Here is a 17,624-nt window from a genome sequence, read left to right as displayed (position 1 = left end):
GGCGTGAGTAACTATTTCAGACCGTTTCAATAATTCTTGGCTGAGTGTCTAAATACCTGGAAGCCTCGATAGCACACGAAAAAATTAAGACCTTTAGTGAGTATCTTTTCAATTAAGTACTGATTTCTAGTGGGTACTGCACTGAGCCGAGAACTGGCGAAGATTGGCGGACAAGCCGACCAGTGTGACGTCAGATGTTGGTTGCAGGGCTCGTGCATCTCGTTGGCCCAGATTTGGCGAGAAAGCGAGCACGAGTGACGTCACAGCCATCAACGCGGCCGTATAACGGCGAGGCCACGGTGACACGGAAGTCATTTACCACATGACAATAGCAGAGAAGCGTTCGGTCGACAGCTCGTGGGATTTTAAACACCTGGCGCGGCTGGAACCCGGAGAGGGTTTTGTTGAGCTATGACCTGCTTGTGATCACCAACTAAAGAAGTTACTGCAAATAAGGAAAAAGAGGCTGAACTACCCATCCAGTAACTTTAAGCCTCCGTCTAAATGGTAAAAGCAGCCAGCAGCAACTGCATATTGTATTGTACGAATGCACGAGATACCAACAAATCGTTTGTAATACATATAGCGACATAGTACGTGTAACGTCATAGTAGCCCTCTGCGCAGTATTTGACAGATAAGGCGCGAGCAGCTTCCTTACCCGTCTAGCAGCATCTCTCCCCTGTTTTTGACCCAGTAGTTGATGGTGTTGGGGAAGGCTTCCACGTAGCACTCAAGCTGCACGTCGGTTCCCAGGGGGGCTCCAAGCAGCTGGTTGGGGACCTTCACCGAGGGAGCAACTGGAACAGAGGAGAACAACCACTACCATTAATCCGGGTGCACAAAACTACAGGCAGTCATATACAGGTATGTTAATTTATTCTTCAGTGTTCTTCCATCAGTCTGATGAGGAATCCCTTGTGTGGGAGGTTCCAAGATAAATCTTTCGTAAACTTGTCTGCCGTGGAGCTTACTGTAAAAATGGTTACCCGGTAAAGTGTAGGTGCAGATAGTACGATAACATTTTTCACAAGTACTGCAAAAAGAAACATCGAGGGGTTTAATTCGACCAGTGGTTCCATGTGGTATGAACTGCAATATCACACACTTTTCATGAGCGATAGTTTTCTCTAAAGGAGTATGATTTTTATACACAGACCAGCAACAGCAAGTTATTTTGATCAGCTATTGACAAAAGTAATACCCATTCCATACTTGTAGTCCTATTACGCCCATTTTCCCACTCTGGCTTTAGGCGTGGCGGGTTTTGAGACTCCGCGTGCAGGCTACTAATTAGAAATTCACCTACCTCAGAACGGCGTATGCTCGATGTTCCTTCACTCGGCAACGTAGATACTTACAAGATGATGTAAAAGCAGCGTTGATAAAAAAAAAAACACCATCTAATACCTACAATTACTGACGCCGCGCAACTCTAGTAATGAAATAAACTTCTGTAGAAAACTGTCAACAAAAAAATTTGCCGGTCGGTAAGATAATGGATTTTCTTGTGGAAAATAATGGCCGAAATTTCCACGCAAAAATTTTTATTTGTTTTTATAACAATTGAAACGGTACTATTCAGTCCACGTTCAAACTATTGGTTATTTTCGTCAAGTTCACAATTCATACACTCATTTCGCACGCACAGCCGCCAGAAATCTGTCCATATCCGACCCGAGTTAAGCAACGTTTCCACAGTCATTAATTCCACCACTAACATGATTATTACATTCGGTCCCTCTGGTGGATTTCAGAAAAGAAATTGCTCGCCAAAAATGCTCTGTGGTTGAATACTGAAACATGCCACGTGGATACTAAGAAGGCCAAATTTTCACACGCGAATATCATTCCAACAAAAACAGTTCTAAAACTCCCAAACTTCACAAAACTGTCCGTAACTCCATCAGCGATAGTAAAGACACGTATCAAACGCGAGGAACTCAATTATTCCTTCATTTTACACATTATTTTGACTCGCACTAGTAACATGTTCAAAGCTAGCAAGCGACTCCCTTCTTGTGGCCTAAATCCCAGTATAACTATCAGGTAATGAGCGGGAACCATCTCAATTCTGATTGGCTGACCATACTCGCTGCCATTCAGAAAGCTCGCATTTACGTCAATCTGACATGCAAATATTAAAGTAATGTTTAATAAACGAAAACGAAAAGGCAATAAATCTGGAAACATCTTTTAGATACAGATAATACTCCAGCTGACTTTTTGGCTGCTCTGTTACAATAGCAATCACACCTGGACACACGTCATCAGCAAATTGGGTAAATTCCGTATGAACATTTTCCCACGCCAGGCTTGTGTAACTCTTGCAGGTTACTTAAGACGGTATATAACGCAACATTAAAATTTGGCGAATGTCCCACGTACACGCTCTCATTCACTCACATATTCTCCCACAACAATCTTAGACATCAATAATAATTTTGTCTGATTTTTGTATCACGAACCAAAAAATTATTAAAATTCAATATGAAAATCTCAGTTAATTAATTCTGCACACTGAGAGTTCTGTTTACGTTTTTAGACAATACCAAAGGATAAACTATTATATTTCCCAAGTGAATTTAGTTTTTTATTTGTTGGTTTTTGACTTTTTTAGCAATTTTTTCTATCTCTGAAACTAAGATGGTTATAGATGGTTATAAATCTGAAATTTGGATAAAATCTTCTCCTGAATGTCAAAAGGTAGTATACCGATTATGAAAGTGATTGAATAATATTTAATATCATTTATTTAGGTTCTTATAGGTGGTGAATGTACTGTCGCTAAGAAGTGACAGAGGAGTCATTCTCACGCTGCCGTAGTAGAAAGTGTACTCGACTCATTGGCAAAGACACAAATGGCGGTTTCTTTCACAGCCTCCGGCTCCAATACTGCGAGCTGTATGAGAACGTTTGTTATCGCGCATTAACTCGCGACGTCACATGCTGTTGTGAGCTAAGTTTTCGTTTCTGCCCCTACAGAGCACCTCCTACTTCTAGTAACAAAGTAAATAACTTTCCAGCCACTTTACCATCCAGATTAACAGTTGGCATAATTGTACACGAATTGAAAAGAAATTCCTGGCTGAACGATGCAATAAGTGTGTTTATCTCATCTACAAACTGTCGGGTCGATTCCGCAATTTATCGCGCAAGTGAAGTTGACGTTTTCTGTGAAATTTCGTTAACTTCCTTCGTCAAGTTATGTAGCACTGTTTCAAGTTATTCAACCATTCACTGCTTCCGTTGAAATCTATGTTGCGTGCAGTTTGATGTGCATAACGTAGTAGGTAATTGTCATGCACATCCTGTAAATTGTATTTAGCATCCTTCAAACGCGCAAGCGCCACTTTTTGTAACAAGTTCACCTTCTTCTATTTTGAAACTCCGTAGTTTTTCTTATGCACCAAAGGGCCACAATGGAGCGGAATTATTCGAAATCTGTTCGAGGTTGTTTTTTACAATGCTGCGGATGATCTTATATATACGTATTTATGTTTAGTACCCGTTCTTTGGGCTACGTTTCACTGTCCGACAAAGATGATGGACTTTATGGTTAGATACCTGTCTCAGTACCACCTTCACTTGTTAAGCACGTATCGTCATTATTGTGCTCCTAATGTACATTGTCCGCATAGTCGAGCGTACACAACATCACTCATTCCACAACGCTAATATTTCATCTGCCACTTCTTTCTTACTCTGTGAAATTCCGTGGGTTCCTTTTTGACGAAATGTCAACTTTTGTAAACCGCTGTTATAGATATAATGTAATGTTTGTTTATCGTGGCCATTGTTCTGCTTTGTTTCAACACTACTACCATTGTAGCACTGTTGTAAGTTACTCGTCGACTAAGCAGTTCAACTATGATCCGTATCCTCATGCTGTGTACACCATTGGATACCTCCAGTCCCGTTCCCCGTTGACATTAGCAGCCAATATTGTGGTTGCATGGTAGACAATATGTGGGGCATCGAATGCAGTAAACATCATGGGCCTTTTGCGGCCTGCACTCAAGGGGTTCCTTGTAAGAAAGTTCACTCAACAGCTTAGTCTCAGTTTATATTTAAACACTGGTGACGAAATATAAAACACGCGAAGGCTACCATGCATATTGTGTCAACGTAGATTTTCCGGGCGTATCAAATACTGATGATTTTCACGGGTTTGCAGCCGGGTTCCATCGTCCTGACGACAACACGATATTTCGGCCGACCATCTGGCCGCCATCTTCAGGTGAGATTGAGTGCACAATCACGCCGGAAGTGAAGAGACCTCAGATTCGGCGGCTCCTTTATACCGCGGGTACTGGCCGTTGCGCGTGCGCGAGCAACGGAAGAGCTGCCCTCTGTGAGGTGAAGAATTGCAGCGGCGCCAGCGGTGAAAACTGTCAAAAGCGAGGAATCGCAAAATTAAAATGCAGCCGGTCGGAAACCAGACGATTGTTGTTTTATCTGTGATAAAATAGGATTCCACATCTTGCTTAAAGGAAAACATTTATCTATGTTAATAGTATCATCGGACAGACGTATTTCAATTGATTCTTACAATACACAATCCCAGTAACGGGAAGCCGGGGCAATAATTTTTGTCTCTTTGAACGACATATTGTGCCCTTTATTACGACAGTGTTCAGCAATGGAAATACGTCTGTCTGATGAGATAAAGGTTTTCCTTTCAGCAAGACGTGGAATCCTATTTTATCACAGGTAAAACAACAACCGTCTGGTTTCCGACCGGCTGCATTTTAATTTTGCGATTCCTCGCTTTTGACAGTTTTCACCGCTGGCGCCGCTGCAATTCTTCGCCTCACAGAGGGCAGCTCTTCCGTTGCTCGCGCACGCGCAACGGCCAGTACCCGCGGTATAAAGTAGCCGCGGAATCTGAGGTCTCTTCACTTCCGGCGTGATTGTGCACTCAATCTCACCTGAAGATGGCGGCCAGATGGTCCGCCGAAATATCGTGTTGTCGTCAGGACGGTGGAACCCGGCTGCAAACCCGTGAGAACCATCAGTACCATGCATATTCCTTGCGCTGCATTTACCCAAACCGACAACTTCCGGTAGAGCGTAAACATTGCTGGAATCAATACCCATTTAAATTTATGGCACTCCATATAATACAGTTCAAGAACATACTGCTGCAGAATTTACAGGCAGTCTAAAAACTGAGTCCCACATCGGCACATCACTCAAGCACTGGAGCGGCACGGTACAGCGCTATACAAGCAACGGAAATGCTCACCAAAATAATTCTTTTCTCGATACAATGGCTAGGTGAGATAATAGACGCACATTTCCGGCAGTTGGCATTAAATCGCATGAAACTCAGAGTAAGGCGTTCTACCAGCCACAACCACACAGCACTTCCCAATAACCATTCACGTCACTCGGTGTACGATTAACAGTGGCTAACCGGCCAAAATCCACTCTCACCGCCACACGTCACCTTACAATCAGTATGGCGGCTCACTTGCTGCTGTCTGGTATAGCCGCCAAAACTGAAGAGTGGCCCGCCTTGTCATGGAATTGTTTACTCGGCGTCAGAGCGTTATGAAGGTGGAGGACGTTACTAGAAAGGAGTAGAGCATCTTTGAGAGGTGTGCTGTTGAAATTTCCAAGCAGAGTCAGGTAATGTACTTCATTTCCGTGTATACATCTGTCTCTTAATGATTAACTAGAAAATTGAAGAAATTTGATGTTATACAGAGATTACTAAAGATGTCTTACCCCCATGTGCTAGTGAACGGTGGTGTATTACCTTTTAAGTTTCCTTTAATTTACGTCTATGGTCACAAACTGGTTTCGATCTATAATGACCATCATCGGATCTGCAGCAAAAAATGGGAAAAACATACTCGCAGATTGTCTAAAGCTTAGAAACAAGAATAGGCCATAATGAAAAGTACTACTGACTAATATATGCAATTGTGCTGTTTAAGCCGGCTGGGTTGGCCGAGCGGTTCTAGGCACTACAGTCTGGAACTGCGCGACCACTACGGTCACAAGTTCGAATCTTGCCTCGGGCATGCATGTGTGTGACGTCCTTAGGTTAGTTAGGTTTAAGTAGTTCTAAGCTCTAGGGGACTGATGACCTCAGAAGAAAAGTCTCATAGTTCTCAGAGCCATTTGAACCATTTTTTTGTGCGCTTTAAGTATGAACAGGCATACCTGTTCTTTAAAAACAAAATCGTACTGTACTGCAGCCATAGTGGCATCGTCAAATGTTAAATGCAGAATCAGCACCAGCATCGTCAAATATACACTGCTGGCCATTAAAATCTCTACACCAAGAAGAAATGCAGATGATAAATGGGTATTCATTTGACAAATATATTATACTGCAACTGACATGTGGTTACATTTTCACGCAATTTGGGTGCATAGATCCTGAGAAATCAGTACCCATAACTACCACCTCTGGCCGTAATAACGGCCGTGATACGCCTGGGCATTGAGTCAAACAGAGCTTGGAAAGTGTGTACAGGTACAGCTGCCCATGCAGTTTCAACGCGTTACCACAGGTCATCAAGAGTAGTGACTGGCGTATTCTGACGAGCCAGTTCCTCGGCCACCATTGAACAGGCGTTTTCAATTAATGAGAGATCTGGAGAATGTGCTGGCCAGGGCAGCAATCGAACATTTCTGTATCCAGAAAGGCCCGTACAGGACGTGAAACATGCGGTCGTGCATTGTCCTACTGCAATGTAGGGTTTCGTAGGGATCGAACGAAGGGTAGAGCCACAGGTCATAACACATCTGAAATGTAACGTCCACTGTTCAAAGTGCCGTCAATGAGAACAAGAGGTGACCAAGACGTGTAACCAATGGCACCCCATACCATCACACCGGGTGATACGCCAGTATGGCGATGAGGAATACACGCTTCACTGCGATGTGACTTTCGACCTGGGTGGAGATGGAGGCCTGGTGGGCATCCCAGTTCGCACAATGATAGTCATGGACGACCTTGGGAGGGGGTGCAGGGTACGGAGCCAGAGGGGGGCGGTGAGCAGACGTTATGGTGAGGACAGGGAGGTGATCGCTACCTGTGGGGTTAAGGACGGCGATAGCGATACGCCCAAGGAGGTTGGCGGGAGCAATGACAACATCGAGGGTGGTGTCACTTTCGGGTCGGGTGTACTGAGGAAGGGGAACAAGGTCACCTTGGATCGTGGAGAGGAACTGATGCCACCGCCAAAGGGCAGCAGGAGTGCGGCTATGGATATTGAGGTCGGCGGCAATCACATAGGTGGAGAAGGTGCGGTCAATGTGCGAGATGAAGTCATAAGGAAGAGGAGCAGCGGAGCGGACATAGATGGTGGCACAGGTAATGGTGAGAGAGGGGAAGACGATGCTGATGATAAGGTGTTCAGTGGGGTCATTGAGGAGAGATTGTGGCTGGACGGGGATATGCTTAAGGTGGCCAATCGCGACTCCATCCTGCACACAAGGACCAGGAGCATCAGTGCGGTGGAGGATATAGGGAGAGGTGTGGATAGAATGATGGGGCTGGAGAAAGGTTTCGTTCAAGAGGAAGGTATCGACCTGGTGGGGGGAGAGGGTGTGAATGAGGAGGTATTTGTTGGAGCGGAAGGAGCGAATGTTCTGGAAGAGGATGCAATACTCGTGCCGTGCCATGGCGGGAAGGAGGGGGGGAAGAGAGGGAAGGGAAGAGGCTTAAACTAGAGGCGGATGAAGGTGAAGTGGGCTGGGTTGTAGGAGTAAGTGGCGAAGGTGTTCAGGTGGAAAACAGAGGGAGTGGCAAGGGAGATTTGTTGGAAGGTGTGGGGGCGCTGAAAAGGGTGAATGTTTTGGAGTACAACGGTAAGGAACCGGATGATGTCCTTGGTCGTGGGGAGTGGACAGAGGGAATTGTTGGGATGGACAGGGGGATCGGCGCGACGAACTGTGACTGTAAGCTCAGGGGTGGCTGGAGGGGGTTTAGCTTTACACTTGTGGGAGTAGGTGGGATGGGGGCCATTGCAGGTATTACAGGAAGGAGGAGCAGCGAGGTTGGGGCAGTTCTTAAGAAAGTGGGGGGCCTTGTAATGGGGACAGGTGGGGGGGGGGGGTTTGCCGTTGGGAGTCAGGTGGTCATTGTACATCAAGCACCACTGGCAACAGTAGGAAGGGGAGGGGATTTGGATGATTCGACATAGTGGTGACGGTGGTAAATCAGGGCACCCTGGGTGAGGAGATGGTCAATGGATGGGGCAGACTCAGAGAATACCTGCACGAGGTAGGTGGGACCAGAGGCATTGTGGATAATGGTGGGCAGAGCGGATTTCCAAGTCCGGGAGGGAGTTCAGTTCTGCCAACACTTCATGCTCTGTGATCATCGGGCTGAGCTCAGTGATCACAGCAGTGTAGGTGGGGGGGGGGGGGACGATGGGGGGCTGGGGCTGAAGAGGAGTGGAAGCGGAAAGGAAGGGTGTCAGAGAGGCTTGGGGGCCAAACATAACTCGTGGGAGTTTCCGCAGGAGGTCTGTGTGAAAGGATGGGGACGGGGACTCGATAAGGACTGAGTCCCTGCAGGGAATGAGTTGGGAGATGGGAGCACAAGGCAAGTACTTTCGTATCTCCTTGGTGAGGGTACGAGCGTCGAGGAACTTAGGATCAGGAGTTGACAGGACAAAGGTGTGGAGGGTGGGGGCCGGGGTATCGGTGGCAGGAGGAGGGGGAGGTGGTGTTGATTTTTTGTGTGAAGTGGCGGGAGCAGAGTCGGTAATGACGCGCTTTTGGGGTTTTTGGGAGGCCGGAGGCTGGGAGGAGGGGAGAGGGACGGGGAGGAGAGGAAGGTGGCGGGTGGCAGATCCCAGTGGCGTATTGGAGGCGCCGGCAGAAGCAGCCGGTTCAGTAGTGGCGATGGTGGCTCGGCGCGACGCGATACATATGACGAAGCGACGGGGTGGGTGAGAGAGGGGAAGCCGACCACCTGAAGGGCGGCAGCAGAGGCGGCAACAGAGGCGTACGTGAGGACGGGGGTAGTAGTGGGAACTGTTGTGGGTGCGGAGGCTGGAGGAAGGGTGTAGAGGTGTGGGTATATAGCAGGGGAGGAGATAGGGGGATGGGTAAGTGGGGGAAGGGGAGGGGAGGTGTAAGGAGGGAGGCCCGGGGGCGGCACTCCAGGAAGTGACTGTGGGAGAGGGGGAGGGGCGTGTAGATAACAGTGGAGGTCGGAGTGCTCGTCGCAGACGAACCGCGACGGACAGACGGACGAACAGCTACAGTAGCAAGTGGTGAGCGGGCGGGCAGACAGACACAATCTTCGAAGACGGAGATTCCACCCTGAGAGTAGCCCAGGCTTTGCAATCTGACGCTTTCGAAGGAGGGGATCCAACCCTCTAGATGGTCTCATTAATCTCTTGGGATTAATTATTAGGCTACGATTACTCTTTTTTAACTGTGGTTTTATACTAGTTGTGTGCCAGTTTTGGGAAAAACGGTCGCGTAACACACGGGTGGAAATGATACTAACGTCATAAGTACCCATTAGAAGGCTTTCGATATATACAGGGTGGTCCATTGATAGTGACCAGGCCAAATATCTCACGAAATAAGCATCAAACGAAAAAACTACAGAGAACCAAACTCGTCTAGCTTGAGGGGGAAAACTAGTTGGCGCTATGGTTGTCCCGCTAGATGGCGCTGCCATTGGTCAAACGGATATCAACTGCGTTTTTTTAAAATAGGAATCCCTATTTTTTATTTCATATTCGTGTAGTACGTAAAGAAATATAAATGTTTTAATAGGACCACTGTTTTCGCTTTGTGAGAGCTGGCGCTGTAATAGTCACAAACGTAGAAGTACGTGGTACCACGTAACATTCCACCAGTGCGGACGTTATTTGCTTCGTGATATATTACCCGTGTAAAAATGGACCGATTGCAGAAAAGATCGATAAAGTGTTGATGTATGGCTATTGTGATCAAAATGCCCAACGGGCGTGTGCTATGTATGCTGCTCGGTATCCTGGACGACATCATCCAAGTGTCCGGACCGTTCGCCGGATATTTTCGTTATTTAAGGAAACAGGAAGTGTTCAGCCACATGTGAAACGTCAACCACGACCTGCAACAAATGATGATGCCCAAGTAGGTGTTTTAACTTCTGTCGCAGCTAATCTGCACATCTGTAGCAGACAAAATGCACGAGAATCGGGAATCTCAAAAAGTTCGCTGTTGAGAATACTACATCGATTACACCCGTACCATATTTCTATGCACCAGGTATTGCATGGCGACGACTTTGAACGTCGTGTACAGTTCTGCCACTGGGAATAAGAGAAATTACGGGACGATGACAGATTTTTTGCACGCGTTCTATTCAGCGACGAAGCGTCATTTACCAACAGAAGTAACGTAAACCGGCATAATATGCACTATTGGGCAACGGAAAATCCACGATGGCTGCGACAAGTGCAACATCAGCGACCTTGGCGGGTTAATGTAAGGTGCGACATTATGGGAGGAAGGGTAATTGGCCCCCAGTTTATCGATGGCAATCCAAATGGTACAATGTATGCTGATTTTCTACGTAATGTTCTACCGATGTTACTACAAGATGTTTCACTGCATGACAGAATGGCGACGTACTTCCAAGATGATGGATGTCCAGCACATAGTTCGCGTGCGGTTGAAGCGGTATTGAATAACATATTTCATGACAGGTGCATTGGTCGTTGTAGCACTATACCATGACCCTCACGTTCACCGGATCTGACGTCCCCGGATTTCTTTCTGTGGGGAAAGTTGAGGGATATTTGCTATCGTGATCCACCGACAACGCCTGACAACATGCGTCAGCGCATTGTCAGTGCATCTGCGGACATTACGGTAGGCGAACTACTCGCTGTTGAGACGATTGTCGTAACACGTATTGCCAAATGCATTGGGTTTGACGGACATCATTTTGAGCATTTATTGTATTAATGTGGTATTTACAGGCAATCACGCTGTAACAGCATGCGTTCTCAGAAATGATAAGTTCACAAAGGAACATGTATCACATTGGAAAAACCGAAATAAAATGTTCAAAGGTACCTACGTTCTGTATTTTAATTTAAAAAACCTACCTGTTACCAACACTTCGTCTAAAATTGTGAGCCATATGTTTGTGACTATTACAGCGCCATCTATCCCAAAGCGAAAAAAGTGGTTCAACGAAAACATTCATATTTCTTTACGTACTACACCAATATGTAGTAAAAATGGGGGTTCCTATTTACAAAAAACGCAGTTGATATCCATTTGACCTATGGCAGTGCCGTCTAGCGGGCCAACCATAGCGCCATCTGGTTTCCCCCTTCAAGCTAGACGAGTTTCGTTTTTTGTAGTTTTTTCGTTTGACGCTTATTTCGTGAGATATTTGGCCCGGTCACTATCAATGGACCACCCCGTAGATGTAGATGCAGATGTTGTAGCTCCAGAAATTAATTGAGAAATCTGATATATACAGACATTAAATACGTGGTGCAAGGACAGGTAGCTAATTTCAGTGTAAATAATTATTGAAATGTCTGTCACCTAAACAAGATACCTTTTGCCTTCATGTGTTATTAATGCAAGCTACTTCGTGCAACAGCGGCCCACTACTCTGAAGAAGCTACGGTGTTTCCCTTGAGTCACTCCTCCCGATTTCCTACGTGAAATAGCGGCAGTAAAAGAGAAGACCATGCCTACAGCGCCAAAGGCTTCATTACGATTGAAGTCGGGAAACCGTTTACTTAAGAGGAACACACCCTGCCTATCTAATCCATGTTAATTTAGGCAAGCATTTGACCCATTTCTGAAAAAAACTATTTGATGAAGGACCTCAAAATTTTAATGTAGGTTACATGATGCTAATAGAGTCAACTGTACTAAAATCTACTTTATCCATTTTATAGTTTTTAATAAATACTTTTTTAAATTTATTAACAAAGAATATTAGTTTTTTTCTGCAGAAAATATTTTTTGTGAACTTCCTAATGGGGGAGTATTAATGAATGTAGTAGCAGAAGTGGCTTTTTATGTTACGCAGAGTCTCTGAAAATTTAATTCATTTCTGATATAATGGGGCATATGTACTGAAAATTTTAGTTTGCAGGAAACTGACTTTAAAGAAAAAACTTTTGAAATATGTTACTTATAGTTAATTAAAACTGTCCTGCTGCATATGATGACCCTTCTTTGGCCTGTAGCAGGTCTTCCAGCTTCTTTTTCACCTTCCTTGCTTTCTTGGCCTTATTAGATGCAGACCTGTCTGCATCGGCTATCCCCATTTTATTTCAATGTTGCAGCCCAGTGATCATAATTTCATCAGGATTAATTCCGAGTTTTTTCAGTACCCAACACTTTCCAATATTACCACAATTGAAAGTAATAACAGCATCATGAACTCCTAGTTACATTGTATGCATGCCTACAAATACAGTTTTCGGAAGGCGGTTCCAAATTATGCTGTTGTAACATTCATTCCGTGTCTGCCCAAACAGATATTTTCTTAGAAGGTCAGGATAAGCCAATTCTCTGAAAATAGGTTTGATTGCAGTAATAACAGCAGCAGTAAGAGAATGCTGGTGAGAATAAGATTCTCCAGTTGCCCGAGCCCTATTGTATTTGCACCACGTATTATCTCCTGATGGCCGGCCGCAGGTGGCCGGCCGGTTCTAGGCGCTTCAGTCTGGAACCGGGCTATCGCTACGGTCGCAGGTTCTAATCCTGCCTCGGGCATGTATGTGTGTGATGTCCTTAGGTTAGTTAGGTTTAAGTAGTTCTACGTTGTAGAGGACTGATGACCTCAGATGTTAAGTCTCATAGTGCTCAGAGCCATTTGAACAATTGATTTTTCTCCTGATGGGCAGAATCCATGACATGACTTATCATCAGTAGAGGACTTGTGGAAAAATATGGCCCAAACATCTCTCTTCATGGCCTCCAGATTTTCGTTATTTCTCCTAATTGTCTGCCCATAGTATACCTGCAAGTTTTCTATAACAACTACTCGCAATCATACTTTAACAAAACTAGCCGCGTGTTTGAAAGCGGGTTGTTTACAGACAGCAGAAACAAAAGAATACCGACTGTTGCATTCCAAGGATAGCCAACACTTCCGGGTGTAAAAAAAAATCCCTAACGTGCTATGTAGGGGAAATAAAGATCTAAAATATATGCAGAAAAAAGGCTGACAGAAATGTGGGCGTGGCACATAAACACACGTGATAGGAAAATGCTCTTTAAATAATCGAAAAAAAATTTTTTTCAGCAAAATCCTTTTCAGAGTACTTAAATAAAACCTTAATCTATTGAAATATGATGAAAACCGAAAATCAATTTTTTTCGACCTGAACCACTGTGGTCTTCTAAAGACAAGTAAGAAACTGACTGCGTCAGCATTTCGGTCGAGCAAATCTGTTGAAATCCAGCATCTGGAAATATGAACGGTACTTGGACTACCACATGACGACACACAAGCGTGGACTACCTTTAAGTCACTCCGCCGACGTCGTTCTGGTGTCCCAAAGAACAGAACTGAGCTCTCGAGACAGAGTCTCAGTGACAAGCCTTGGCAATGTGTCGTGTAATGCTTGCTTCCGACTGGCCAAAAAAATAATTAACCATTCGAATCAACTGTATCTGTCGTATTTACAATGACGACTTACTCAAACTTTTATGAATGTACAACAATATTACAAAAATAAGCAGATTATTTTTAATTATGTCATCATGATTGGTGCGCCTTAATATTGCTCAGATATTAGATTTACCTAATGCACTAAGATTAACTATGTTGTTTATCTGTATGTGATTTCTGCTATGTTTTTTTATTAATGCATTAACGTGACCTAGATCTTGAACACCCCCTGTGCTCCATATATCACTGTTCTCAAATAGCAAACATGAAAGGCAAAAAGGTGCATTGTAGACGTCGCATCTACAGTTTTAACTCTTTTCATGCCCTTACATTGCCTCGTATACTCAATTACTCTACAACAATCTATAACTTAATCATTTAGCAAGGGTATTAATTTTATTGAATAGGTTGAAATCATTTCTAAAGTTCCCAAAATTTTTTTCTTGCTTCGAAAGCAGTGTATTACATATATAGCAAGGAAAGCTAATTATAGTTGAAGATGAGAAGTGTATTTTTGTCGACAAGCGTCCATATACATTAGGTTCTTTCTGCAAGACGTGAGGTATCTCTTCTCTGGTGTGTCTGTCTATATTTCCAACTTAGCTTTTGTTCTGTGCGCGTTGAGTTAGAAATGGTGCTTTAAGTGGCAACGGAAGGCATCTCTCTGCTAGATGTTTCCTGAATAAAATTATGTGTATACAGCCGACAGAGCGGTGTTACCTTGTATGTATGTATGTATGTATGTATTGTATGTTAACCGGGAACCTAGAAACGACGGAGAAGCTCTGTCCCCGCCGCAGCCGCAGGGGTCCGCAACCCCACGACGACTACCGCAGTCCACTTCACCCCTCCGCCGCCCCTCACCGAACCCAGGGTTACTGTGCGGTTCGGCCCCCGGTTGACTCCCCAGGAAACGTCTCACACCAGACGAATGTAATCCCTACGTTTGCGTGGTAGAGTAATGGTGGTGTACGTGTATGTGGAGAACTTGTTTGCGCAGCAATCGTTGACATGGTGTAACTGAGGCAGAATTAGGGGAACCAGCCCGCATTCGCCGAGGCAGATGGAAAACCGCCTAGAAACCATCCAGAGACTCACCGGGTCACCGGACCTCGACACAAATCTGTCGGGCGGATTCGTGCCGGGGACCAGGCGCTCATTTCCGCCCGAAAAGCCGTGCGTTAGACCGCACGGCCAACCGGGCAGGCAAGGTGCTACCTTAGTCTGACGCAATATTCGACTCGGGGATATTTGCTCATAGAGGTGGCAAACTGGAAAGCCCAATAACTGGTGAATGAATAAGGCGCCTGCTTCGACACAAGTATCCACAGGCAATTTCTGCATAAAATATCGATTTATTTTTTTCATTTCATATCGTCAATAAAGGTCATTGCATTTCGCATCAGACTAATTACGGTTAGTCGTATAAATGTACGTTTCTTTCTCTTTACAACGTGTACTGAACAGAGCACCCACCCCCATACGCAAAAGCTAAATTCAAAACTTCTTCTGAAACAACAAGGACAGAGCATCTAACGATGTTTTGGAGAAATGTGTCTTACAACGGCAAATGAAATAGTAATTACTTAAGTAGAATATCAATGGTTAATGGTGCAAATGATTCTCGGGTAGCAAACAGGAGACAAATATTTAAATTTCTAAACCATTTTGGTGATGTGGATTTAATGTCGTGAAACAGTTGAGGCTTACTGAACAGTTAGTTTCAGATGCTGTGCCATTCTTGTGCTTCGCTTGTTTCTGTGTCAAGTAAATCAGTAAGTTAGAGCATGTATGATACTTTTCTTATTCGTAATTAATTTAATATTATACACGAAAGGCCAGCGCATTCGTTAGAGCAAAAATGACATTTCTCAAGACCATTCTTTGAGAATAACATGCAGTTCACGTCCAAGACTGAAAATATCTCTGAAAAAGCTAATCATTTTTGCCCGTACACCGAAGTACACATCTGTGTGAGACTTAATCCACCAATTTCTGAAACAATTAATGATTCCAAAATTGAAACTGCTAGACGCAGATTTACTGGTATTCAACATTAGGATCAACTTCATTGTAAGAGACATAATCTATTCTCGTTCTGCATTCTATAAAAATTTTAAGTCCAACAAAGTACACTCGACTCAGTAGGCAGTTTATTGGGTGTGCGGTTAGTTTCCTAGTTCTAGGAAGGACGTCTTGTACTGAATTCATCTGTTATACTTAGCTATATATCAGTGTAGTGATATTTTATTGCTGCATTGGAATCTATTTATATTTCACATTCTGGCTTTTGAAACCGCCGTTAATTGTAAGATTTAAAATATGGAGAACTTTAGCACGATCAATACAAACGTGACTTAAACGTCATAGCAACAAAAATGGATGCAGTACACTACATTTCAGATTAATATCTTTGACGCAACACATCAGTTTCATTAGAATTGATCGGCGTGCTTCTCCAGTAAGAAACAAAAGTGACGTAGTCAATAGTGTAAGAGATAGAACGCAAGATTGTCGTGAATAAAGCTTGGGAAGATAAAGTGCGAGATTATCATGCACAATGTTTATAGGGAAGGAAATACACGGGACATAGCTACAGTAATGACTATCATGTCCTGGAAAACCCCGAGTGCTGTGCTGATGTAACATTAGGTATACTGAGTAAAGACCGCTTTTCTGCTTTCGATTTGCTGTGTGTCTACTGATCGATCAGCAAACACTTCCGACTGCCATAACAACTCATTGTTCAAAAGACTGTTGCACGTGAAAGGAATGAGATATTTATCTCAACGGTCCAAGCATCCTGATTTTGAAAGGCCGTAGCCATAGCGACTAACTCAAAAACAAATTGTGATACGTGGGAAGTCACTCTGGAAGAGATAAATTATGAAAAGTTATTACATGTGCGTTATTATGCTTTCTGAAATTTTTAGCACTATATGCCAGTATAGAGTAACATCTTGTTGGGCTGATAATGCCTATTTCTTTATTTAGTACATGACCTGTGACGTTTCAGCTGATATTAAAAGTCAGTTAAATTGATACCGAGTACATGTTAACCAATTACATTAAACTCTTATATTGATAACGATATCAATTTGAAGGTCGTCGTTCACTTGCTGTGTTTCCCCCTCTTTCTCTCTCTCTCTCTCTCCCTCTCTCTCTCACACACACACACCCACACACACACACAGACACACACACGCACACACCTACATCCAAATGTGCACGCTCGCACGAATATTATCTATTCAGTTCATAGGGTTTGCAAGGACATGTCACACTATACTGAATATGATGGTATTTGATAAATCGAATCACAGAAAAATTCAGTATCTACTAGTTGCAATTTCGTTCAAATGAGCTTTTTATGACACCACATTTTCATCTGTAGTTACCGAAAGAGGGTAAGGTAAAGATATTAAAAAGTTTATATGTTATGTAGAAACCTATTGTTGTGATCCGCAATACCGAATGTCTTCACAATTAAATTCAGTTTGCAACCTATTTGAAGGACAACAGCTACCTTTGTATTCGTTTCCCGTTTCCATCATATTATTTTCGCCTTTCTAAGAAAGTTACACATTCTTATAAGCTAAAAGTTTGTTGATACTGTGTTACCTCGTCATTCAATGGTATCGCTATTTACATTCCATTCCAACAAGAAGTTCAGAATGTCACTGCCGCAGTTTTGACATTGTGGTACCCTTATATTAAGCACAGTACGTGGTTTTCTTTGCACAGTAGAATATCGTTATTTCCATCACCTAAAGCTAACAGGCTAGTCGATCTTGCCAAATTCTGGATAACGATGTGAGTCTGCATTATTCCTCATCTTAATCTAAAATATTAGACTTCGCTAAAGTCCGTGAAAATAATGTGCGTGAAAGTAAAGCACTGAAACTTCAATTATTTCTTTAGCCCAGAGACATTTCAATGTCCAAGCACCAGAAGTAGTGTATTCCTTGAAAACTGAGTACTTGATACAGGGTGAGGTAGTTAGG

General features: G+C 43.8%; 1 protein-coding gene across 1 annotated transcript in view; it reads right to left on the bottom strand.

Annotated features, from left to right (window-relative positions):
• Positions 1-656: 656 nt before the first annotated feature.
• The window catches only part of LOC124803266 (lachesin-like), a 231,005-nt gene continuing 214,037 nt past the window's right edge, over positions 657-17,624 (bottom strand). Inside the window, exon 6 of the mRNA XM_047264450.1 lies at positions 657-799. Coding sequence (XP_047120406.1) covers positions 657-799 — 143 coding nt within the window. The remainder of the gene's footprint in view (positions 800-17,624) is intronic.

This window comes from Schistocerca piceifrons, chromosome 6, assembly GCF_021461385.2.
Source record: "Schistocerca piceifrons isolate TAMUIC-IGC-003096 chromosome 6, iqSchPice1.1, whole genome shotgun sequence".
Classification (NCBI taxonomy): Eukaryota; Metazoa; Arthropoda; class Insecta; order Orthoptera; family Acrididae; genus Schistocerca; species Schistocerca piceifrons.
The sequence above is the reverse complement of the archived record's forward strand: the minus strand, read 5'-3'. Positions and strand labels throughout refer to the sequence as shown.